We start from the raw sequence: 25,289 nt of genomic DNA, 5'->3' as shown, positions 1-25,289 counted from the left end.
CCAACCTAAGCCCCCAAAACACCGTGGCCTTGCAAAAAGAAAGAAAAAAAAAGAAGGAAGGAAGGAAGGAATCTTCCCGAACTAAAGGATCTCTGTCGACTCACCTATTCCTGTGTATGATGGCCACCATAGCGAGTCCGTCCCTCCAGCTGGTGGTAAAGTTGCTGACATTGACGCCGGGGTACTTGTGAGTGGTGTTCCGTGCCCATCGAAGAAGCGCTTCCTTCGCAGTCAAATTCTCTGTCTGTCCAACCACGATATCAGAGATCTGTACGAAAGAAGAAAAAATAATATTAAATAAACGTGCTTACATCAACAGCAGATTTAGACAAAGTACATTATATATGACATACAATTATGCAGATCTATCGGCTTGCATTCGTTTTCTATAGTCACACTATTAGAAAACGTATCTAATAGTTGAGATTTCAGAATTTTCGATATTCATAATTGGGGAGAACATCACTTGCTTGATTTACACAAAATGTCTTTAGCTTCTTCTTTTGAACAAATATTCAAAACAGTAAAAAAAAAAGTGAGGCTGTAATTACATCACACCTGTTCAACTGAAGTCGGTAAGGTTGGAATTTCGTTTGAATAAAACACAAAACTGGCCCTAAGTAACGACATCTTGAGGCTTCAAATGCGGTTACGGTCAAATATCAAATTTTATACCGTCTTACACTTCACCTCATCTCTCTTCTGGGCAAGCAAAACCCAGAACTCACGTAACAAATAAATACCCAACTTCTCTTGTTGGTGCTACATTCAACACTGGGCGGTAGATTGGAACACTAGAAAGGAATAGGTTCCGTACTCATATGTACGCAAGAAAATATATCAAATATTTGGCCGATTTTGCCAACCACACTTAAAACGATTTCCCGCCATACCTCCTAATGAGGCACGCGCGTCTTCTTTCATTTGAGGCTCGTGCGTTTCTGGAAAGCACCGTGGCTGACCATGCAGTCACTACCTAGCCCTGACTGCCGCTAACAAACCACAAGATAGGTGGGTTTTATGTCAGCGTGCCTGATTTATTGCACCCATTTACTACAACACATTTCTCAAACTGGAAGGTGAATTTTATTCTGTGGGGGGTGGAGTGAAAAAAACATGGTAAGAAATATATACCTTATGCATTAAGTCTGCCGTATGAACTAGCTACCCACACTTGTACATACGAAAGGATCGTATGCTTTATCCATATAAAAGTTTTTGTGGAAAACCTAGTTTTTTATATTTTCTTATTTTCCCCCTGTGGATTCACGTCTTTACTAACGGGGTTAATGTTTGATGTCGAAGGGGTGGGAGGTAGGAGGATACAAGAATCGTTATACTGCAGCTTCTCAACCAATGACATGCCATCTTTCCTTCACGCACATTTTTAACCTTTTCCATGTCTTCCCAATACCACCACATCTTCTCATTCTTCCTAATTCTCATGCACACTTCCCAGTCCGTTATTTATTTCCTTTTTACTACCATCGAGTAAGCTGTAGTCGTGCTGATTCGGTTCGACTTTCCCCCTCCTCCTCCTCCCTCCCTTCGGTGACTTCCGGAAACACACCGACATGACGTCATGTCTTTCAATTCGTTCCGTTCTCTAGTCTCTGAGCGACATGAACCTCATTCATTGAAATATTTTTCCTCGTCGTTTCTTTCCCCCTGAAATCTACACCTCCAATCACGACGGCCAATTTTTAACCCGAAGAAGAGAGGAATCGCTGTTATATATTTTGCTTTGGTTCCTGACTAGATATCTTATTCTTGTATATATTTTCAAAATCTTGACATGTCTCTCAGAGAGAGAGAGAGAGAGAGAGAGAGAGAGAGAGAGAGAGAGAGAGAGAGAGAGAGAGAGAGAGAGAGAGAGAGAGAGAGAGAGAGAGAGAGACTGGTCTGGAGAAGGAGGATAATGTCTTGGAACGCGATGAAGCCTATACAATGGCCGGGCACGTGTCTCGGCATGGCAATCGACTGCCCACTCCACCTCACCGTCGTTCTCCGACCGTCGACTGGTCAGGCAGCTTCTTACCACCGACAGCAACCGGAATCCTGCTGTCTGGGACTGACAAGTGCAGATACGTGACTGACCCTTCGGTACACCTATCAAATTACTTGAAACTCACCAAAGGAGACTGTATACTTGCAATCATCATAAATTCATTGTGTGCATCCACGCTATACTTGCAAAGCAAGTTTATTTGTTGGTGCAATTCGTCAGTGTGCATTCACTCTTCTTATAACATTACCCCTACGAAGTGAGAATTGTCCACAGCGGTATAACGAAGTATACACCTAACCCTTGTTTTCATTACTGATTACAATACGATAAAATAAAAAAATATATGTATAATATTATTAATTAGAAGTAAAATAACGTCCACAATAGTAATGATACTAATAATAGTAATGATAACAAAAGATATTTTCCAAGCAGGAGTGATTAGCCCACTCCACTGGTGAAAGTGGAGTGGGCTAATCATTCCTAATCGTTTCCTCCGGCGGGAGGGGGGGAGGGGGGCGTGTCCTCCTTCCGGAAACAGCAATCACACAACCCACCCGCACGCCCAAAACGCCCACGGTCGACTCTCAATCATAGCTAGGTCGTGAGGGGGAGAAGGTTGTGGAGGAGGGTGGGGGAGAAGGGGAAAGGGGAGGGAAAGATGTGGAGGGTAGAGAAATGGGAGGAGGGAGGGAGGGGAGAGATGGGAGGATGAAAGGAGAAGGGTGGGGGGATGGGAGGGGAGAAATTGAAAGATGGAAAGAAAATGCTGCGAAACGGAAGATGAGAAGAGGGAGAGGGTGTAAGGTGGTGGACTGCAAGCACAGCTTTCTCAACTGCAACTATGACTTTTATTTCAGCATGGAAGTGATCATAATCACGACAAAAACGTCTCGATTGACCGATAATAAATGAATAAAACTGCTTGTCGTTAGTCAGGGTGGTGGGATTCATACGCGCACACACACACACACACACACACACACCGGTCAGGAATAAACTGAGCTAGACCCGTGCCGTCTTCTTTCACCTTCCTCATATATATAAATATATATATATATATACATACATATATATACATATATACAGGAATAATCAGACTCGTCATTGTATACTAAAAACCACAAAGGAAAACAATAAACTATGGACCGATCGCTTTCGTCTATTCAGACATCTTCAGGGTACATTAACATAAGAAACAGTATATACAAAGGCAGGGAGGTGAGGCAAATGAATATATATACATCGAGGATCGAGCAAAGGGCAAGAAATACAAAACCCCAGGTCATGACTCACCCCCTCCCACCCTCACCCTCCACCTTGCGGACAATCGCCCACCCAGCTCCCGCTGTAGCTCTTGACGAAGACTCCATGCTTCACAACTCCCGCAGGGGCACGCACTCCAGGAGGCCCGGAGGAGTCCCGAGGGAGTGCGAGAGAAGAGCAGAAGGAGTTGTGGACCGGGAGGGAGAAATGTGAGGGAGTCACAGGAGTGGAAGTGGAAAGTGGAAGGTGGATGTGGATCAGAAGAAAACTTGATAGCCATAGACGGAGAGTGAGAGATTGGGAGGGAGGGAAGTAGAGAGTGAGAGACAGATAGGGAGGGAGAGGGAGAGAGATTAGGGAGAAATAGGGAGGGAGGGAGAGGTGGAGATAGAGAGAGAGAGAGAGGAAGAGATAGCGAGGTGGAGAGAGACATAGAGAGAAAGATTAGGAGGGAGAGAGAGAGAGAGAGAGAGAGAGAGAGAGAGAGAGAGAGAGAGAGAGAGAGAGAGAGGAGCAAACAAGGTAATACAATACACAAAGAGGGGGGAAAGGCGTATGATACACGCATTCCCACGCGGCGTATGATAATAACACGCGGACCAGCCCTTCCCTTCGCCGTTACACGCGACTTCCGTTACGCTCGGTCCTGTAACGCCGTAACACGCCGCAGAGCGCCAAACAGTTCCGTTGCCCCCCTCCCACCGGCAATCATCGTTCCCGTTTAACGGGTCTGTTCGACTCCGGTGGAAACAATGAGGAAGTGGATGGCAAAGTGGAGGTGGGGTGAGGGGTGATAATGGGGTGACTGCTGGTGGTGGGGTGAAGATGGGGTGGCAGGTGGAGATCGAGGGATGGAGGCGGGGGTGAGGGATGGAAATGGGGTAAGGGAGGTGGAATGTGGAGTGGGGTGAGGGCTTGGAGATAGGGGTGAGGGTGGAAGGTTGGGGTGAGAGGTGAAGATGGGGTGATCAATGGGCATAGGCTGGAGGTGGGATGGGGTGTGGAGATGGTGTGGAGGTAGGGGGATGAGGGGTGAAGTTGGGGTGAGTGTGGAGGGGTTGGGGTGAGGGTGTGGAGGGGCAGGGGTGAAGGTGTGGAGGAGTAGGGGTGAAGGTGGGGTGAGGGTGTAGAGGGGTAGGGGTGAGAGGTGGAGAAGGGTATCACCATCGTGAGAACGTCAAGAGTTGCCAAGTACCATTAACCCATTCAATATCGAGGGGCGGAAGTGGGGCGGTGTCCATAAATAAAATCGTCAGACGAAAGCCTTGAATAAACGGAAAAAGGTGACCCGGTACGTATGTGGGGGGGGCGTTGCCCCCCCCCGCTGGATGACGTAATGTCGTCGAATTCGTCCTCACTGAATAACAGAGGATTTTATTCAGCCCATGGCTTTGGCCTTCTCGATTTATACCTTCATACAATCAACAACTCTTATGAAAGAAAATGCAAATCTAGTCCGAAATAAATTCAGACTAAGAATCCTGGGTTTAATATATCCACTCACGTCATCCTGTCAGAATGTCTAAACAATATATTATATATATATATATATATATATATATATATATATATATATATATATATATATATATATATATATATATATATATATATTCTAAATAAACAGCAATAAGCAGCTCTGTTCACTACTGGGTCTAAATATGACACCATCATAGCACAAATGGCAAAGTATTACTCCTCCTATAGGCAAGAACAATCAACCTACTCGTACATCGCTGTGAGCGCGGAAGGAGTATCGCATAGAAAACGGAGGTATACAAAGTTTGTGTTTATGTCCAACGTGAGCCGGTCTAATGCGCGGACAATATCCGAAGCAGTGGACTTAAATCCGGTCTTAATTTAAGCCAACTTGTATAAACCAGAGAAAAACTTATTTATGTATTTGTTTAATTCAATTACGATACAGAAGCGCACATATAATGTCTTCAACAAGTTCTTGTTCCTCTATAAACAATACAGACACGTACATGGAATTGGGTGTAACCGCACGCACACAAGCACCCTCTGTCTAGTCACAACACATTATCACCATGAGACAGCACGATCACCACATTCGAGACACCATCGCCTGATCCACCGCCACCACAGTGCTGACATCAACCCCAACCAAACCGCAAAACCCACCTCTCGCTCCTCTTCCTCACCTCCTCAGTAACCAACCACTCCTTTCTTATTGTTGGTTCCTCTTCCTTTGTGTACCCATAACCAGAAGCTGTCTTAAAAAAACGAGCAATTTTATTTGGTAGAAGGGAATCACCAAGATTTAATGTAATAATCTAAGCACCAACTTCAAGACTAAAGCCACTTAAATCTTTATCACTTCATGTATCCATTCACATCCAAGGTGTCTCTACTCAGCTACAAACAACATCTGCAGAAGTCGCAAAGCATTTGGGGTGAGGTAGCAACCACCTTCCGTTTTCTAAAGAATATTTTTTGTTTTCACACTTTCTTTTTCTTATAATTCGTTACTTCCCATCCTCCTGGTCTCACCTCCACATCCCTCCAGCTGTCACTCCTCCATGTCCTTCTCTCTCCACTTTATTTATACTCTACTGTCCCCTCCTCCCTGCTGCCACACTCTCCCTCCCTTTCCCCTCCTCCTTTCTCCTTCCCCTCACCCCCATTCTCATCCCTACGTTCTCCTACCCTCTCCATTCCTTCTTCTTTCTCCTCCTTCTCATTTTCTCCTCGTCCTCTTCCCCTGTCCTTCCCTTAAACCCCTTTCTTTTCCCTACCCTCTCCATCTTCCTATTTTTCTCCTCGTCCTCTTCCTTCCTCCTCCTCCAGTTACCTCAATCCTTCCTCTATCGCCCTTCTCTTCTTCCTTATACTCCCTAACATCTCCATTCCTTCACTCCCCCTCCCTCCTTCATTTCATCCTATCCTCTTTCCTACGCTCGCTTTCTTATCCTCCCCATTCCTTCACCGCTCCTCCTCTTCCCCCTTCTTCCTCGCCTCCTCCTTCCTCCCTCCCTGCTATGGGTGCAGGAGGAATCGGGGGCAGGTTTTGTGTCCGACTGGATGAAAACCGATATCGTGGGTTCCTTGGCATTGATCCCCTGCGACATTCCTGTAACCTGGGGCTTCTGTTTGGTTGTTACGGAACTCAAGCCACCATCGCTTCTATCCTTACGAACAACCTCACGCCGCTCTCGTGTGATATAGTTTATTTTACTTATTATTATTCATATTATTTATCATTATTATTTTTTCGCATCCTACCTAGTTATGGACCAAAAGGTCTTCTGTCGGCATGCTCCGCCTTTGTAATCCTTTGTTTCGTGTACTCGACAGTCTTGACGTAAACGCGACGTAATCATAAGCCCTCAAAAGCATGTATTTCCCAGAGCTGGGCGCGTTCCTCGGTGCGTTCCGCTTTAGTTTGGCCGCGATTAGAGCTTCCAAACTATTAAAGCAATATATGTACCGGCATAGTAGGTGGCCTACGAAAAAATTCTTTTGTATAGTATGTGGCCAACCGGACTTTTATTTCGGTATGAACCTGTCTCTTAACCTTTAATAGTTTGGGAACGTTAAACGCGGCCAAACTAAAGCAGAACGCACCGAGGAACGCGCCCAGCTCTGGTATTTCCGTCGTTGGACCTCGCGCATCACGGACAGACTACCCAAATCGAAACATGTGACGGAAACTAGAGAAACATCACTGTACGTGGTTGAATCCGTCAGAGCCTTTTAGACTCAAATAAAGTAAATAAACAATAATAAAAATAATAAATAACTAAATAAATCTGCTATTAATGGAGGATAAATAATACCACTCTGGTACCCCGGTAGTTTATTCCTGGGTGGCGAACAAATACTTTCGTATTCGGAACTTTGAATATCTAAAATAAATATTTACTATTTTCAATCAAAAGAAATATACATTATGTAACCGAAACAGATGACAAGCAAGTTGCTGCCAGTATTACAAAAAATAAATAAATAAAAATAAATAAAATTGAAAAATATATATAAAAACAGGACGATAAAAAATATTATAAAAATAAAATAAAACGACAAAAAATCAAACAAAATAGCAAATAAAGTAAAAAACAAAATGAAAACTAAAATAGAAATAAACAAATTCATATAACATCATGTCCGTGAGCAATAACGGTGCGAACGTCGCTTACAATAATTAAAAACAACGTTCACCTAACGCCTGGCATCAAATATCACCACGGCCAATTCTCACGGAAGATATTTTCCCATAGTGCCCGGAAAACCCAGGATAGTGTCAGTCACGGGCGCCAGTTGAGGATTCGAACCCGATTTCAATTTGTCGTTAGGCGATTTTACTCAAGACGAAATGAGGAAAGAAAACGGGAGGCGTCAGATTTCTGGAGGGGCTAAAGTGTTGCTTATATCCTGTTTACTGGAACGCGGAACCGTATGCAAAGTAACGTTTTAGCATTCCGTGGGAGAGTCATGCTTTCTGACCGTGAAAATCGCTTAGTTTACGATATGCAAATACAATTACGACCCTCCGGGCTGTTTCGGAAGGATGCAGGTGGCGGAGAGAATGGAGGAAGGCTCCGGGCGTGAAAGACGAAAGTGGGAGAATTCAAGGTTGGGTAGTTGCATTGGGAGAGGTACAGAAGTAGGGAGAGGACGAAGGGTAAAAGAAAGGGAAGGAGGGCAAAATAAGGGAAGGGAAAGGTAAAGGAAGTAGTGACATAGAAATGAAGAGATGTGAAGATGAAGGATGAGGACAAGGGAAGGAGAAATTACATGACAAAATTACGGGAAAGTACGGGAACGAACATGAAAAATATAGGAAGGGAAAGGGTTTAATACAGTGAAGGAAAAGTAAATGGAAAGAAATAAAAAAAATGTGTAAGAATGAATAAATAAGAGGGAAGAAAAGGTAAGCAAAAGAAGTGGGGGGAAGTGAAAAGGAAAAAAAGGGAGAGACAACAGGCGATACAAAGAAAACGAAAACCCGAGAAAGCATGTCCCGTCTCTACACCAGAAATCATCGGGATTGTGACTTACTAGTGAGCGAGTGTGGCAGCAGTGAAGGAGGGGGTAGGGGGGGGGGCTTGATGCAACAGTAGGGGGAAGGGGGAGGGAGAGGTGGGGGTGGCGAGTAGGGTGACTGCCTTGCCCCGTCCCGCCGTCTTGTTCCTGTTGCCTGCCACATCTGATGAGCTCACTGGCCGGGCATTTCTCAGCGCGCGCGCTCGTGTCACCTCCTCCCCCTCCACCCCACCACCTCCCAACCGCTCCTCCTTTCAATGACGTATTTTGCAGAATTTGGTCGAAGGGAGGACGTTTTTATTCGTTTCGGGGGAAGGCGATCGTGTGTGTGTGTGTGTGTGTGTGTGTGTGTGTGTGTGTGTGTGTGTGTGTGTGTGTGTGTGTGTGTGATAATTAGTTTCCTGTCAAAGGATTTATGTTAATTCGTTTATTGTCTGTTTATTTTCTTACACCAACGATACGAATATCCCTACGGAAACACGCTATCTTTAAGAAACTAGTCTCAATTTACCTTTAAAGTATTATAAATAAAATAAAATAAAATTGTTTCAATAATAACAACACTATAATTACTGTAAGTCGATAATATAATATTAAAAATAATCATAAAACAAATAATAATAATTGAACACTACTACTAATAATGAATAATCAAATAACAATGATAAATAACAATAAAATAATACTAAAACCAACGAAATAATGACAATAAAATAATAATAAAAACTAACAAAATAATGACCAAAAAAATAATACCCATATTGAAATACAAATAACGACAAAAATCGACAACGAAATATAATTCTTCAGGGGAGAGCCGTCTTTCTCTAAGCGAGGGATACACCCTTGACCCGGTCAGAAAACGGGTAACCAGTTCCCCTCAAGGCAAACAGCAGCGACCAACCACGAATAAAGCAGCTGCTCCCTCATCAATACTTCTGATTCAAGAGGAGTGGCCCTCGTTATATTAATATCAACTAGCGGTAGCAAGAATACATATACTAATGCTTGCAATAGAAACACTGGGAACGTGTGTTTTATAAATGCAAGGGAACCACTTTAGAAAATAAACAAACGGAGCAGAGCGCTTTCGTATATTACATATTCAGTGTAAATTATCTTGCGTACTAATGCTTGCACTGTTCTCTTGGTGGTTTGGGCAATTGACATTTAACATTCCATAAAAATACATATAAACGTGTATAAGAATATTGCAAATGGTTACTGCCAATCCTAGAACCCACAAAAATAAATTACTATGCAATATACAAGTATAAAAAATCGACATATATATTAGTAATGCTGAAAGAGCTGCTAGGAATTTCTAGCAAACCCATACATGCGACACACAAGAATATATACATATACTACACACACACTCAGTCATGCATACATACTAAATACACAGCCATTGAACAATTGAACACATACATACCATTATGCACACTCTCATACAATAAGTAGTCAAGCACACGCATTCCGTCAAGTACACAGCCATGCACACACATTCAAGTACACACCCATGTAGACATACAGTCATGCAAACACACATACACCTATAGTAATGTATACAGTTATGCACATACACCTACAGTTATACACATACACCTAGTCATGTACACACATGTAGTCATACATACACCTACAATCATGTACACCGTCATGCACACATATCCACAGTCACGCACACCTATCATCTTTGTCATGCACAGCATCCGAAACTGAAGAATCTGGAACAGACGGCTGGTCGTCCTGGAAGCCACACTATACGTATCGCAAGACCAGGAACGAAACCGGGTCACCTTACCAAGAGTTCAAACATAATAAACCAAAAGGCGGAAGAAGTCTAATGGACGCCTTCCTGGTTTTACACCGTCAGGAAATCGCTCCGGGAAAGCTATGGGAGTCTACGATTCATATAAACGAATCGACCTCTCCATTCCGTGTCTGTCGACACGCAGACAATTGGTCCCTCCGCGCCGAGTATTTCAGTGTATTGAAGTTGAATCTGTCGACTAGCGGACAATTGATACATCCGGACGAGTATCCCGCAACAAATTGAAGCTGGATTTGTCGACTAGCGGACAACTGATCCCTCCTCGCAGAGTATTTCATTGCCTATTGGAGATGGATTAGTCCACTAGCGGACAAATGATCCATCCGCGCCAACCATTTCACAGCAGGACCTGTCGACTACCGGACAATAGGTCCCTCTTAACGAATCGACCTCTCCATTCCGTGTCTGACGACACGCAGACAATTGGTCCCTCCGCGCCGAGTATTTCAGTCTATTGAAGTTGAATCTGTCGACTAGCGGACAATTGATACATCCGGACGAGTACCCCGCAACAAATTGAAGCTGGATTTGTCGACTAGCGGACAATTGATCCCTCCTCGCAGAGTATTTCATTGCCTATTGGAGATGGATTAGTCCACTAGCGGACAAATGATCCATCCGCGCCAAGCATTTCACAGCAGGACCTGTCGACTACCGGACAATAGGTCCCTCTTAACAGAGTATTTCACAGACTATTGAAGCTGGATTTGTCGACTAGCGGACAATTGATCCCTCCGCCCTGAGTACTCCACAATCTATTGAAGCTGAATCTGTCGACTAGCGGACAATTAATACATTCAGACTGAAGCTTCCAGCGTCTATTGCGAGATGAAGGAATTGCAGTTGCCAGTAACGGAGGAGGATAATAGTTTTGTTAATACAAACCACTCCACCCTACTACTCCCACTCCAACAATGACGATCAGTCTACAGCATGAACACCAACAACAGATTTCCAGTGCTATCTGGAGCGTGAATTTGCTAATGGTCTCTTGCAAATCAGCTGATCCATAAACACACACAAGCAGTATCAGACAGCACGCAAGGATAAAATGTCATATTGGTGATAGATGAGGAGTGATTGAATAAGCCAAGCAGAAAAACACAAGGCTAGAGAGAGAGAGAGAGTGGGTGGGGGGGAGTTGTCAATATAGGCCACTTTCCCCACCCACCCAGGTGATCAATGACCAAGAGTCGAAACGACAACCGTTGGATCGGATCTCGGACAATTTCCCAACCTGTTTGAAACCCATTCACCAATCATCCCTCATTCCAGACCCCCATCCCAAATCCACAATGAATAAAAACCAAGCTATGGTTAACTGCGACCACTTCCACAACCATTTACCACAATCATTCACGCCACATTAAGTTCCCAACGTACATAAAGCCTTATAAAGCCATAACCTGGATAGACAGGTCCTGTAGTGGTGGGCCATCAGATCTGACCACGAACTCTACCATTCAAGCTTTGCCTCCGATTGGGTGACTATTGCCACGCCCTCCTCCTCATCCTCCTCCTTCCTCAACCGGGCCCTATACCATCATGTCGCCTTATTTAACAAACAAGGAGACCTGGACGAGTTTAGCAACTCGCTTAGTTACCTGAAGGGGAAGCTACGAGTCAAACGAGTTATGCTAATTGGAGAGGGACACCATACATGCAAACCTGGATATCACAACGTCGAAGGAACAGTACAATCGACTACTCAATACCCCAACACGAATAACCACCCAGACCGGAAAGTATACTTCAATCAGACGTGATTTTTTAAAGTATAAGACAGTTTATGAATTGTTCTTTAGTTATTGGTCCTATGTACTCGAAACGTTGGATCAAGAATTCTCTGTTTATCTTATTCTATTTTCTTTGTTGCAACCTGTCGCAGCGTGCAATGGGCAGCCAGAATCTCGGGAGGGAACTCTCTCTCTCTCTCTCTGTGTGTGTGTGTGTGTGTGTGTGTGTGTGTGTGTGTGTGCACGCGTCCACTCGCGCATGTGCGGGTCAAGAGGCGCAACCAAATACGGACAGATGAGAAAAATAGACGAGAACAACAATTATACGAGCAGAGCAGTCCATACGGAGAGTGTTGTTGCCTCAAGTTGCTGTAGTCGATGACATAATTCGATTTCGAACGAACGTAACAGACTATTCTTTCCGCTACATAAAAGTTGCGAGAAATAAAATAAAATCAATAATTTAAGGGTTGCCAAGAATACAAAAAAAAAGTAAATAAACAAATATATTTATGTGTATGAAGAAGTGATGGGATGGTACCGTTTTGACGATTCCGATAACAATTACGATACTTTCTATTCCGATAGACAATTTGTTTCCCAAACCAACTGCATGGCCTGAAAATAGGCATGAATTGTAACAATTGCATGTATCGCAATCGGGAAGTTTAGAGCAATATTGGGACCCGTGTAGAAATCGTTATTTTTTGTTTTATTTTATTATTATCTTTTGTATCGCCCCTTTTAGCCACTCTGCCAATAATAATTCTCGTACACATGCAACGTCATCCCCGTCCGGAAACCAACAAACCAATCAGACACGACGTAATGGGAGTAGGCGGGGCTTATGTGCAGACTTGACCTGAATGATTGCAGAACGCGCTGCCAGAGGAAAGCATCCAGGAGAGGAACTCCTCAATCTCGCAAACTTCCGGGTCATACAAGTCCCTTGAAGATCTCCTACCCAAAGTATATAAAAAAAAAAAAAATCCACTTCGTTCTTCCCTTCTCAAAAACGGTGTGAATCTCCTTCATTTTCTCACAAATTCCACTACAAAAATTAATAAATAAATATAGGTAATAGATTATATAATAACATTTTGTCATTTCTAGAGAAATAATACAATGTAGCTGTTGCTCTTACTGCCTTCATGACTGGATGAACGAAGTAAAATAAACAAAATTCTCAAAAATTCCACCGCAAAAATAAAGAAATTGATCAATAAAATAAAAGTAATAATTATATATTAACAATTTGTCATTTCTAGAAAAAGAATACAATGCTGTAGCTCTTACTGCCTTCGTGGCTGCAGAAATGAAGTAAAATAACAAATAGAAAAATATATACAATGGAAACCGAATTGATAAAAAGAAAATAACGACACATACGACAAAAGAAAAATTAGATAACAAGAAAAGAAAAAAAACAAGTGAAAGGAAGAAACAAAAAGAAAAAAAAGTAAAGAGAAAAAGAAATACACAAAGAAAGAAAAAAGAAGATTCCTACCATGCCCTTCACTGTATGACGGAGGAGGAGGAGGAAACGACAGCTCTTCCTCTTCTTCCTCCTCCTCCTCCTCCACAACAGCTCTGCAGCTACGTCACTTCTATTTCGGGGAGGTCTGTTGCAACAAGCAGACAGCGAGAGAGAGAGATAGAGAGAGAGAGAGAGAGAGAGAGAGAGAGAGAGAGAGAGAGAGAGAGAGAGAGAGAGAGAGAGAGAGAGAGAGAGAGAGAGAGAGAGAGAGGGAGAGAGAGAGAGAGAGACAGACAGAGAGAGAGAGAGAGGCAGGGAGAGAGAGAGAGAGAGAGAGAGAGAAAGAGAGAGGGGCAGAGAGAGAAATCACACAAGGGAATTCGATTCTTCTGCGGAATGAACACATTCGGGCGACAAAGTGACAACGAAAAGAGACCACTATTTCTTCACCCCGGGATAAAGAATGTGTGTGTATGTATGTATGTATATATTCATGTATGTATGTGTGTGTACGTCCTTGTTTCTGTTGTGTCGTGTGAGATGATTATATACTTACACATACACACAAATATATACTTACACACACACACAGACACGTATTGAAGTCGACAGCAGTTAAAGCACTGATGCCCGAAGGACGTTTAGAAAAAAATAACTGATTTTAGAAGTCTACTTCGTGCTCTTATTAACGTAGACCTAAACATTGTAAGAACATTTGCGAAAGGAAACAGTAAATTGAACAATGCTATAAATTATGTCGACTTCAACAGAATATGCATTCTGAAGGGTCTTTATAGTGTGTGTGTGTGTGTGTGTGTATGTATATATATATATATATATATATATATATATATATATATATATATATATACATATATATATATATATTTATGAGAGATTTAAGTTAAGGGTGGAAGGAAAGTTGTCAAGGTTATCGACAAAATCACAACATTCTCTAGTTCGATTCTACAACTCGGACATAACTTGCAAAATAGATAACATCCCGTCTCCCAAACCCTCTCAATACTGGGAGCCCCGGCCTATATTACGTCGACTTTGTTAAAATTCAAATTGTAACTGAAAACGGACACAGTCGACTACGTCTGAATGATTATAAACATAATTCAAATCGTAACATTCGATCTTGACCAAAGACATTCTTCCACTGTATTGAGCAAATAATATGACAATGTACATTCACGTATTGATAAAAAAAATATATAATGAGAAACGAACATAAAAATAAATTTCCCAACAATATTCTGCATAACCAATGTATTAGCCACGGCATATAAAGCCCATTCAAATGCTCAACGAAATTAATTACAAAACTCGAAGAATAATTTTCCAACAATCTTCAGTACAATTGATAGTCCTCGGGAATTACAGCCACTTTCGATAATTAACTCGTTCTTGCACTGTTAATTGTCCGTTAATGATAACTTTCAAATGTGAAAGCCATTTCCTTTTGTCATGTTATTTTCGTTTGTCAAAATGGCGTATCGTATGATCGTCATACACACAAACCTGTATCAATCAATTCCACGCTCAAATTATTTTATTCCACAAAATTACGCACAATTTTATGTGTTTACTTATGTACAAAAATCTCTAGGAATTTTATTCTTCAATATTCTAAACACGAACATTTTTTTTAAATACTCGAACGCTTTCCTCTTCCTGATTCGCTGATTTAGCCCGATTATACAACATTAAGAATATTTTCCATTGAAATAAACTATGAGTAAAAATATAACAAACTTAACGTATTCAATGTAACAAAACATTTAGTATTATTTTCCCAATCTAGCATAATTTTACCTGCTGTCTAGCATATTTCCGCTCGAGAAACCTGGTCACCCTGTCGTCAATCCTACAGAAACAGTCGTTACCAAATAGAACTCAACAGGATGAGACGTCCTCTCTCGGTCACTTAGCAACTTCTTCAAGATCATTTCCCAAAGGCCAAAACAAGAGTTTGGAAAAACAAGCACATCCTTTACTGACTTTCATATAGTTTACTTGTTCATGTATTTATGAATTGATTAATTTCAATGTTTACTAATACATTTACTTATTCACCGTTTTATTAAACGTTTCTATTTAAGTTTTCTAGCGGTAAGTATAACTAAAGATTTTGAGAGATCGAGAAGTCTTCAAAAAGGGACAGATTATTTGGACGTCTAACGCCGTAAAGACAAATATATATAAATATACAAACAAATGTATTCTATTATATAAAAAATATCCGAATACACAAGTTGTAATGTAGCAAGTCAGCATGGCATGGTCACACGCGCGCGCGCACGCAATATTAAGAAAATCATCAACAGCAGTGTATAAGAATCAAGTTTACACGCGACCACCCGCAAAATATTTACTATTCTCAAACTTCATAAACAGGAATCACTGCTTGCTCACTCTCCCCCACCTGTTCTTATTCCACTAATTACATGTCCTGTCAAAAAAGGGGGAGGGAGATGAGGATGGATTTTATTTTATTTTTTTGCGTCCGAAGCCTTCCTCAATCATCTCATTCGCTGCTTTTATCATCCTTAACGGCGCTGCCAAATGCTTGCCTTCCTGCCTCCAATTTAACACCGTGAATAGCATTTTCCTTTGTGAGTTTGTTGACTTGCCTTGTCCTCATTTCCTCTCTCAAATACACTCCCCAACTCTGAACAATGCATGTGCAGATGTAAGAGTTTCTTTGTGTGTGTGTGTGTGTGTGTGTGTGTGTGTGTGTGTGTGTGTGTGTGTGTGTGTGTGTGTGTGTGTGTGTGTGTGTGTGTGTGTGTGTGTGCTCGCGCGCGTCGTCAACCTGAAACAGCTTATTCACTTTATACCCAGAAACACTGAGAGCTAAAATATAAAAACGTTTCTATTTTACATTTCCTTAAATGGTGCACAAATAAGAATATTAGAAACGGAAATAAAGAAAATACATTAAATCAAATGAGCAACATCCTTTTCCTACGACCATAAGCATTCCCGTACACGGCGTGCGTTGCATCAATGATCAACAGAAAAGTGACGTCACAGGACGAGTGAGCCAATGGCGTCCCGCAGACATTGTGACGTCAAGTCGCGTCCAAATTTGGTTCACTTCACGCCAGCCGGCATCTTGATTACCCAAACACTTTAAACAATAGTTTATGTCTCTCCTATCTTGACCTCCCACTCACGGCTAATACCTTTAAGTATATTCTAGAAGTTTAAATCATGTTTTATCTCCGAGTTCTTCATCTTCTCCCAGGGCACCAAGTATCCTCACGTTCCTTCCACGACGGCCTTGACAATCTACGTAGAAAGTTCCAAGACGATCCTTACCCGACACCGACATATATAGTATTCGCCATCTTCCAGTCAATAAAACGACACACATGGCCTACTTTGGGTCAGTATGCGAGTTCTGAATCATCAGAGTAGCAAGCGCGTGTTTTATCATCACGTTTTGAGCAAGGGCCGTACTATAAATAAATAAACATAAAAAATAAATCACGCCAGCCCTGGCAAATGCTATATACCAAGTAGAATCCCGCCTAGTCTTCTAGTTAAGTTTATCTAACGTTAATTTTCTTAAGTGTAACTAATAAAGCTAGTAAATTTTCTTTCGTTCACAATATACAAAATTCAACTTCTAGAATCATATCCAGTTACTACATTACTATCAAACCGAAACAAATAATCTAAAGTATTCTAGCAATTTTATTTAAACAAATGTGCTTAAGTGTTTGTTTGATCATCTATAAGAACAAAAAAATTGCTTTATTGAATATGTACAATATAATTACTAACAACATTACAAGTAAATTTATTAATGATTAGTGACAGTAGATTCTAAAAAAAAATAAAAGATCCTAAGTTATTTCAAAGTCGGTATTAAGAGCACTGACGAGTTTTTAGTTGTGAACGACACACACAAGTACCCCACATTCAAACAACGACTACATTCTAAAGAGATTAATCACGTGATCCTTTTGCCCTCCTACAGAAGCGTTTTATGGTCTTTCGCAATCACTCTGCCACTTCCTCTTCTAAAGGTATACACCCAACACACCATTTATTCTCAGGCGCGGGTACCCCGCCCTCGCTAACTCGCAAGAGAAAGGATTAGCAATTTAATCAACATATACGGCCTGTTCTAACCTCGGGAGAATATGTGTGTGTGTGTGTGTGCACGTGAGTGTTCGAGTATGTCTTCAGTATATGGAGAAAAGCAGTTACGGAATCCACTTCCTTTTTCGAGAAAATGTCGACATTTGTGACGTCATGTCGACCTATAATCTTCGCGGTGTGTAACTCTTGCCTGGAACACCTCAAAATAATGTAAATTAAAATATTATTCATTATTTAATGTTCCGATTCATAAGGGGCGGTGTATATATTTTATAAAAATTAATACATTTTTAACTTCCCTAACAAATTTTGGGGGCTGCATTGATGATGCTTTGATAATTATGCAATTTCGAGATCAACCGGATCTAAATGGTGACGTAATCAATATTCTGTACGTTGCAATCACACTCCATCAACTTCGGCCACAGCAAAATCCAGTAGGCAAATAATTTATTAGGAAAAAAACTAAAATCGAGATACTCCAATGTCACTTAGAGGACACCAAACACATAAATTCCCACAAGACATTGTAAAAACGAAACCAAGATGGACGTAAGAACAACCCAAACAAGTGAACATCGATCTTCCAAGGAAGGGACTTCAATGCCCAGAAGCAATAATCCCCGCGTCAATAAAAACAAAATTACCTTTACAAGGGAATTAAAAACAAAAATAAACAAAACATATAAATAAACGTAAACGACAGATGAATATATTAAAGAAAAACATATAAAACAAAGTGTACTGATTATAAATGTATATAATACCACAGCATTACTTTTGGATATGCATTTTAGATACAACCTGGCGACTTTATTCTGTTTAAGAAAGTCTAGTCCGTCACAAGACTATTACGATCAACTGAAAAATGCTCTCCCCAACACACACACACACACACAAATAAAAAGAATAAAACATGAATATAACTAAATAAATAAGGAAACAAAAATAAATAAACAAAAACCACCATGATGGATTTGAGGTCATACGATTTATAAGGACGACGTATCTTGGACGCATGCCCCAAGACAAACACATCCACATCGACAAACAGCGGATTGCCGGCAGCTGGCGACGGACTCGTGCAAGTGTCCCGTGACCTGACCTAACCCCGACCGACACATCCACTTTCATCCTTCCCTTTTTTAGTTTCAATGAAGGGACACAGGCCCACGACCATCTGTCAGCTAACAGCTGGGAATACCGAACTTATCTACAACAAGGCATTATAGTTTTCGTAAAAAATATACGTATATGGAAAGGTGTGATTGGATGTCACACTGGGTCACGAGAGAGAGTTGAGATCACAGGGTCTCGTCTGTAGTACCCAGACTGTCTGTACCGGATATAGACTGATGACCGGACACCTTTGTTCGAGATCTGGGGTCCTCTGGAGGAGGTGGAGGGAGAGAAGGAATAGGAGATAAAGGATTGGAGGCGGAAAACTGAAGATGAGAGAAGAGAAGTGAAGGAAGATGAGAGAAGAGGGAGATGAAAGCGGAGGAAGAAAACTGAAGAGGAAAGAAGAACAAGAGGGAGGAGATGGAGGAGGAGAACTGAAGAGGGAAAAGGAGGAGGAGGAGAACTGAAAAGGGAAAGGAAGAGGAGGAGGAGAGCTGAAAAAGGAAAAGGAGGAGGACTGAAAAGGAGTAGGAGGAGGAGACCTGAAAAGGGAAAAGGAGGAGGAGGAGAACTGGAGAAGGAAAAGGAGGAGACCTGAAAAGGGAAAAGAAGGAGGAGGAGAACTGAAGAGGGAAAAGGAGGAGGAGGAGGAGAGCTGAAAAGGGAAAAGGAGGAGGAGGAGGAGAACTGAAAAGGGAAAGGAGGAGGAGGAGGAGGAGACCTGAAAAGGGAAAAGGAGGAGGAGAACTGAAGAAGGAAAAGGAGGAGAACTGAAAAGTAAAAAATGAGGAAAAATTATGAGGGGGATGTGGATAACTGAAACGGGAGAAGGAAAAGGAGCAACTCTTGGGAACATTGGGGAGATCATCTGGTGACAGTCACGCTGAAGAGTAATATCACCAATTATTAAGGTTTAACATTTCCTGGCCAATTCTCCTTATGTTTTGATATCTGCCGCCAGGCGATTTTATCCACGTTAAAGAAAATTCCGTCAGCCATAGAACACATGACTGATGGAGCGTGTGTGTATGTGCGCGCGCGCGCTCACTTTGCGGCCTTGACATCTTTCTCCTCAGTTGATAGTCACCTATCCATGTAAGGGGGATCCTATCCCTTTCATTCTTTCAACGTGATAACGCGGTATCCATCATCTGCTACAACACAAAGCATGATTTCTTAGTGTTGAAGGCCACAAGCCAGCTCTGTCAGTGTAAGCCACTCAACTACATTAAATGATCCGGTATTTTGTTCGTCAAAAAAATCGTATAGATCACGTGACTGCATCTGTTGAATTGGAAGAAAAATAGGACAAAGCCGACTATACACACACGCGCGCGCATACACACACACACACCGAAAATGCAAGTGGCACCAATTCGCAAGGGGAGAGGGAGAGAAAAAATGGGGGCGTGGTCTGATTGTATCCGCGCGTGCCCATACTCGACGTCTTGCAGGTACCAGAAGCAGACACCCACACGCCTCCTCATTAACCACACCCGACAAATCATTAAATCTGTTCTCCGACCCTAATTAAGCGTCTGAGTTCATATGTTCGCGTAAGAAATCTTATTTCAAGGGGGAGATGGTGTCTATTCTTGACCACAAAACCAAGTAGTCTGAAAAGACGAAGAACTTAATAACTCACGAACTGCTATGCATGGAGTTTATTTCTTCTATGTAATTTTGTATTCCTCGCCGCATCTGTCTCTCTTCCTTGGCACACACCTCATTGTAATTATCTTCCTTTACCCCCTTCCTATAATTTTTACCCTGTTGCATTTCTGTTTTGTTTACCATTACCCTTCCAAAATATGCCTCATACTCGGCTTACTAACCCAACTTCCGTTTTCTTTCAAAACAGAAAGCATCAAAACATACACGATTCTACGTTTTCTTGTTCACTCTTCTGCCAATACAGCCACTCACCACACACTGCAGTCGTCCATAACCTTCACCTTCCTCCTGCACTACTTGAGTCCACGACTCACATCCATACATTAACAGTTTCCTCATGTCTACCATTTATTTTTCATTACCTTTTGGCCTTGAAAACTCACACAGCTAAACAGGTTCTTGTGCTTCGAAACCTACATCATAATAATCCACTTATCTCCCACCCTCAAAGTCAACTTTCTTTAGTTTGTTCTTCAACGGGCCTATTCCTATCCTCATTGCCAACTGCTGAAACTCATCTTTCTCTTATTACACATCTCACAGACATGTCAAATCCCTTTCTACTTCAATGCCCACCATCGTCATCGACGATATGATTTACATTTTCATATCACAATCACCCTAAACTCATCCCAACCTACGTTGCTCTTATCCGCAATCCCCTTGCAACACTATCAGCGTACGAATATAACGAATAATCATAATGACATCTTCCAATTTTATCTAATATCATTCTACCTCAACGTCACATATACATGCCTTCTCCTCATGTTCATTTTCACGAGGTGGTATGCAATCCGGACATGCCACAGAATATATATTTACTTTTACAATAAACAAATACGTGTGTGTGTTGTGCACACAACCGCAACTATACTCTGCAATGCATAGCATACATATTAATACTTCTCATCTTCAGTTTTGTCTTAAGTTCCAAGGCCACAAGCTCCCCCAATAGCATAAGAATTGTTATGTGCAGCAATGAGAACACGACTATATACTGTATATGGAAACTTGTCCCACATAACAGTGTAGTTGACGAACACCCCTTACCGATTCCATCTTCGCTTTTTTGAGCTGCCGGGGCGCCCAGCCCTTCTGCGTGGAGACGTCATTGATGTCTTGATTGTGCGTCTCCGAAGTCTTGAGAATGGCTTCAGCCATCATCCGCTGGTCGCCCCTAGTGACACAAGTCGTTTTCTTCACCACCCGGGTCGTTATACTCTTGACACGACCCTTCCGCTCCACGCGCGTGCTATCATGACCGCTAGCGTGAGTTTCCGTCGTCAGACGTCGATGCGTGAGTACCTGATGGAGGTCTGCATCGTCGCGGTTGTTGGCCAGGGCTCCAGAAGTAACCGAAAAGCGATCGGCGTCGTCTTCTTGTCTGGAACCGGACAGGAAAAGTCTCCCGCCGGTTCCCGAGCTCCGCTGGAAACGGTACATGTTCCTGCCGGGGTCGTCTGGTGGCTGGGGTGGCGATGCAAGTCGAGTAAACTAAGACGTAGACGACGACGACGACAAACGACGAAGACTACCTCGCGCACTTGGGGTCAAAAAACAAGAACAAAACAACGGCGGCACTAGTCTCGAACTCTCCTCACGACCTCTACCTGACTTTGAATCTCTCTTGGCACATCACTGACACAAACTGCACCGTTCCGAGTATTACTGTGCGCGACGACTAAGACGAACTTCCTCCACCACTGCTGTCGATGATGAGAATATGGTGGGGGCGACGGTAGTCCCCCTTGGAGGATAGGCGGTAGTGACGGTGGTAGAGTTAGGGGGTTGTAGAGGAGTAGGAGGGTAGAGGTGTGCAGAGCAGGAGTGGGTGAGTGAGTGTGTATGTAGAGAGAGCGGCGCTTTAGAGGCGGTTGTGCACGTCCGCCTCTGCGCGAGACACTGACTCCCCCTCCTACACCGCACCTCACCTGTGCGTCATGGCTGGCCGAAACCTCCAACGCCTCACCTGCTGCCTTTTTCGACACTTGAACCCACACCTTGGCTAGGTGACCCAAGCCATGTTGGCTCAGTCCCGAATTGCCCCGCCAACGACCCAGGTCATACGAAATCAACATGAAAATCATACAAAGAGCACAATAAACTTGGGAAAACGAAACATCGGCAACCCTTCACAGCCCACCTGTATCGCCCCCCACCACCACTACCGACCTTCCCCTTCCTTGCTCATTCTTCCACTCCCTCCCGTCCTCAGCTTCCCTTTCGCCACACCCCCACCTACACATGAACTTGGATATGTCTCAAGTTCGGGTACTTTAACAACGCCACGGCCACACGCGGTCCTTTGACAAAATGTTGGAAACCTGGCAGCTCTTCACTACGGGCTGCGCAGTCTGGTGCAGAATGAAGCTGCGCCGCGCATAACGGATTTTGCCAGTTTGGGTTGCAAGAATAACTTCACGGGACCTCGCATGGCGGCATGTGAAAACCCTTCCTAGGCGCCACCACCTACACCAACCACCACCTCCAACCTCTTCTTTGCAATGTGTCCACACACACACACACACACATCTAGAAGCTTCATTACATTCAAACGATGCTTGCACACCAGCGCGACACAAAAACAAAACGAAGAGAGTTCCTCAGGCGCGCACAACTTACACAAACGATGAGCGAAAATGAGTTTCGGAACGTAAATATGGTGATGACAGCGTCGGCTCTTTTGGGAACAGGTGCACACGGTCGAACCTAAGCAGCAAAAAAGGCGATGTCAGCTGTTTGATATGTATACAAACACCATCACTCACCCACGTACTAACAGACACACACACGTACGCTCAGTTGAACACGATAATTACCAGTACGTGTCTCTTTCCTTACCACAATAAAAACAAAAGACGACCAACTTTCATGTCTACGATATAAAGCGATTCTTTGCAATCATTCACCATTAATGTATTTTAAATCTGGTTAAATGGAAACAATACACAACCAAAAACACTAACAACCCCGATGTCCAGTTTTACCGGCATGCATGCAAGGCTGCAAACTCACGCTTCATATGAAGACGTGTGTGCATGGACGTATTTTCAATCCATGATGTGAGACAAGAAAGTTTGGAAACTCTCTCGTGACCCCAGAGCTTACACGAACCACTAAAACCAAGATATTCGCTGTGGTCACTACCGACTAATTTATTTATATAGACTGTGTGGATGGAATCTGCTGTGGCTGTGATCTCCTCTTTTGATCCTACCAGATGATGTGAACCGCCTGTGACATACAGGATCATCAAATTGACCGGGCAAGTAAATACTCTTTCATTCTCCACGATTCTATGTTACGTAGCAATAATGAGCATTCGCCCGCATGCATGTGTACGTGTGTAGGCATGTGTACACGTGTAAGTGCGTGGGTGTGTCTGTGTGTTACACGCCTCACGTGGCGCTACTACCGTCAAATTTAAAGGCGTTTTTGTGGCAAAAAGGACACCCCATCATGGGCAATGAGCCAAGATTAGGGGAAGCCAACCAAGTCACATTTCGGCACAAGTACAAAATAGCGATGAGTACTGGGGGTGAGGAAGGCTGCGGGTGGGGAGGGGGAGGTGGTAAAGATTTCATGCGCTTACATGTTCGCACGTTTCACCATTAAATATCGAACTGGGAAACCCCCCGTGAGTTTTCTAGAAATCTATATTCGTTAAATATATTCTATACTTTCTCTAAGTGAAAAATAAGTAAATAAACACAAATAAAATAAAAATAAATGGATGTTCGTGTAGTGAAGCTGCTTCACCCCATCAATACGGTGTCATACACTGGGTCCACCAATTTTATTCAACCACAAGACAGAGTCGAACCAAACCAACGTCTCAACCAATCGAGATATCCGTAAACTGATTAAAGTCGTCTATCTCTAGCCTGCACATAAAATACTGAGTATCTGCGTCATCCTACTGATGGGAGATCTTGAGAAAGGATGATCCTATGGTTCTCGGCACAACCCTGAGAAGCGTATAAAGTTTATAAGACTATATAAGGCAAGGCTTCGTGAGCTATGGTATAATGGTCACGAGCGAATATGAAACGTGTGCGTGCGTACGTACGTGCGTTGGCTCTACGTTATGCGTTTCTGTTTGCGCGTCCGTACGTGCGTGTACTCGTATGCGCGTACAACATTAACGAGTGCTATCCCCTACAAAACGGAGTATCACTCAAAGAAAAAACAATTTCATCATAATCTCTCACACCCACACGTGCAAACATACTGATATTATGTGTGTTAATCCTGTCAGCCTCTGGCCATCGGTATGTGAACAGAGTCGATGGGGATCAAATAAGGAGAAGGACGCGGAGTTCTGGAACCGTGGGACGACGGAACCGAGGGCGGCCCATTGGTATGTGCAGTACAGGCGTGTGGGCGGACACAAGGCCGCGGGGAGGGAGGCGTGCGCCGCCCAAAGGGATACAGAAGGATTTCACCTTCTTCAGGTACTATCAGATCTCTTTGCCACGAAAAGCGTTCTCTTATAAACCAGGTGATCTTATGAATCTGCGAACAGTACCCCATAACAAGAGGACTACAGCAGTCTCAATGTAACATCCCGCCAGAAAGACGTATTTATGTGATTCTGTTTTAACGACGTTGGGAGCTTTCATTCAGCTGAGGACTGGAGTCCAAGACTTGTGTGTGTACACTAACATAAAATATGTTCAGCTAACAATGGACACGTGATCCACAGTACATAAAAGCTATGCAGACAATCTTTTACTTTCATTTATACCATTCTTTTAAGCAAAAAAGAAATATATTACAGTATACTTTCGCAATATTGATACACATTAAATGTGTGACTATGACTGATCTACTGTAAAAGGTTATTTCAGATACATTATGGTTCTGGTTTACCTACGCAACAAAACGTTCTGGTTCTGGTCTTGTCCATCATCAGGGCATTTCAGTCAGTTGAGCTACAGACCTTCACACTGAAGTGATTAACTTGTGGACTGTGAGAGCATAATAACTGAAGAGACTGCATGAGGCCATAATGCCATGTCCCTTGTCAATTGCCATCCC

At 42.7% G+C, this 25,289-nt stretch overlaps 1 protein-coding gene across 50 annotated transcripts in view; it reads right to left on the bottom strand.

Moving 5' to 3' along the window:
- The window catches only part of shot (dystonin-like protein short stop), an 805,796-nt gene that overhangs the window by 186,514 nt on the left and 593,993 nt on the right, over positions 1 to 25,289 (bottom strand). For 49 of the 50 annotated variants that reach the window (XM_076177258.1, XM_076177260.1, XM_076177256.1 and 46 more), the window contains one exon: positions 105 to 268. In XM_076177258.1, the coding sequence (XP_076033373.1) occupies positions 105 to 268 (164 nt within the window). Of the gene's footprint in view, positions 1 to 104; positions 269 to 21,299; positions 22,139 to 25,289 lie in introns of those variants that run through there. The other variant, XM_076177261.1, reaches the window with a different exon arrangement.

The sequence above is a fragment of the Oratosquilla oratoria genome, chromosome 40 (assembly GCF_046742065.1).
Source record: "Oratosquilla oratoria isolate Oo_2021 chromosome 40, ASM4674206v1, whole genome shotgun sequence".
In the NCBI taxonomy this organism is placed as follows: Eukaryota; Metazoa; Arthropoda; class Malacostraca; order Stomatopoda; family Squillidae; genus Oratosquilla; species Oratosquilla oratoria.
This window is presented reverse-complemented; position numbering and strand designations above follow the sequence as displayed.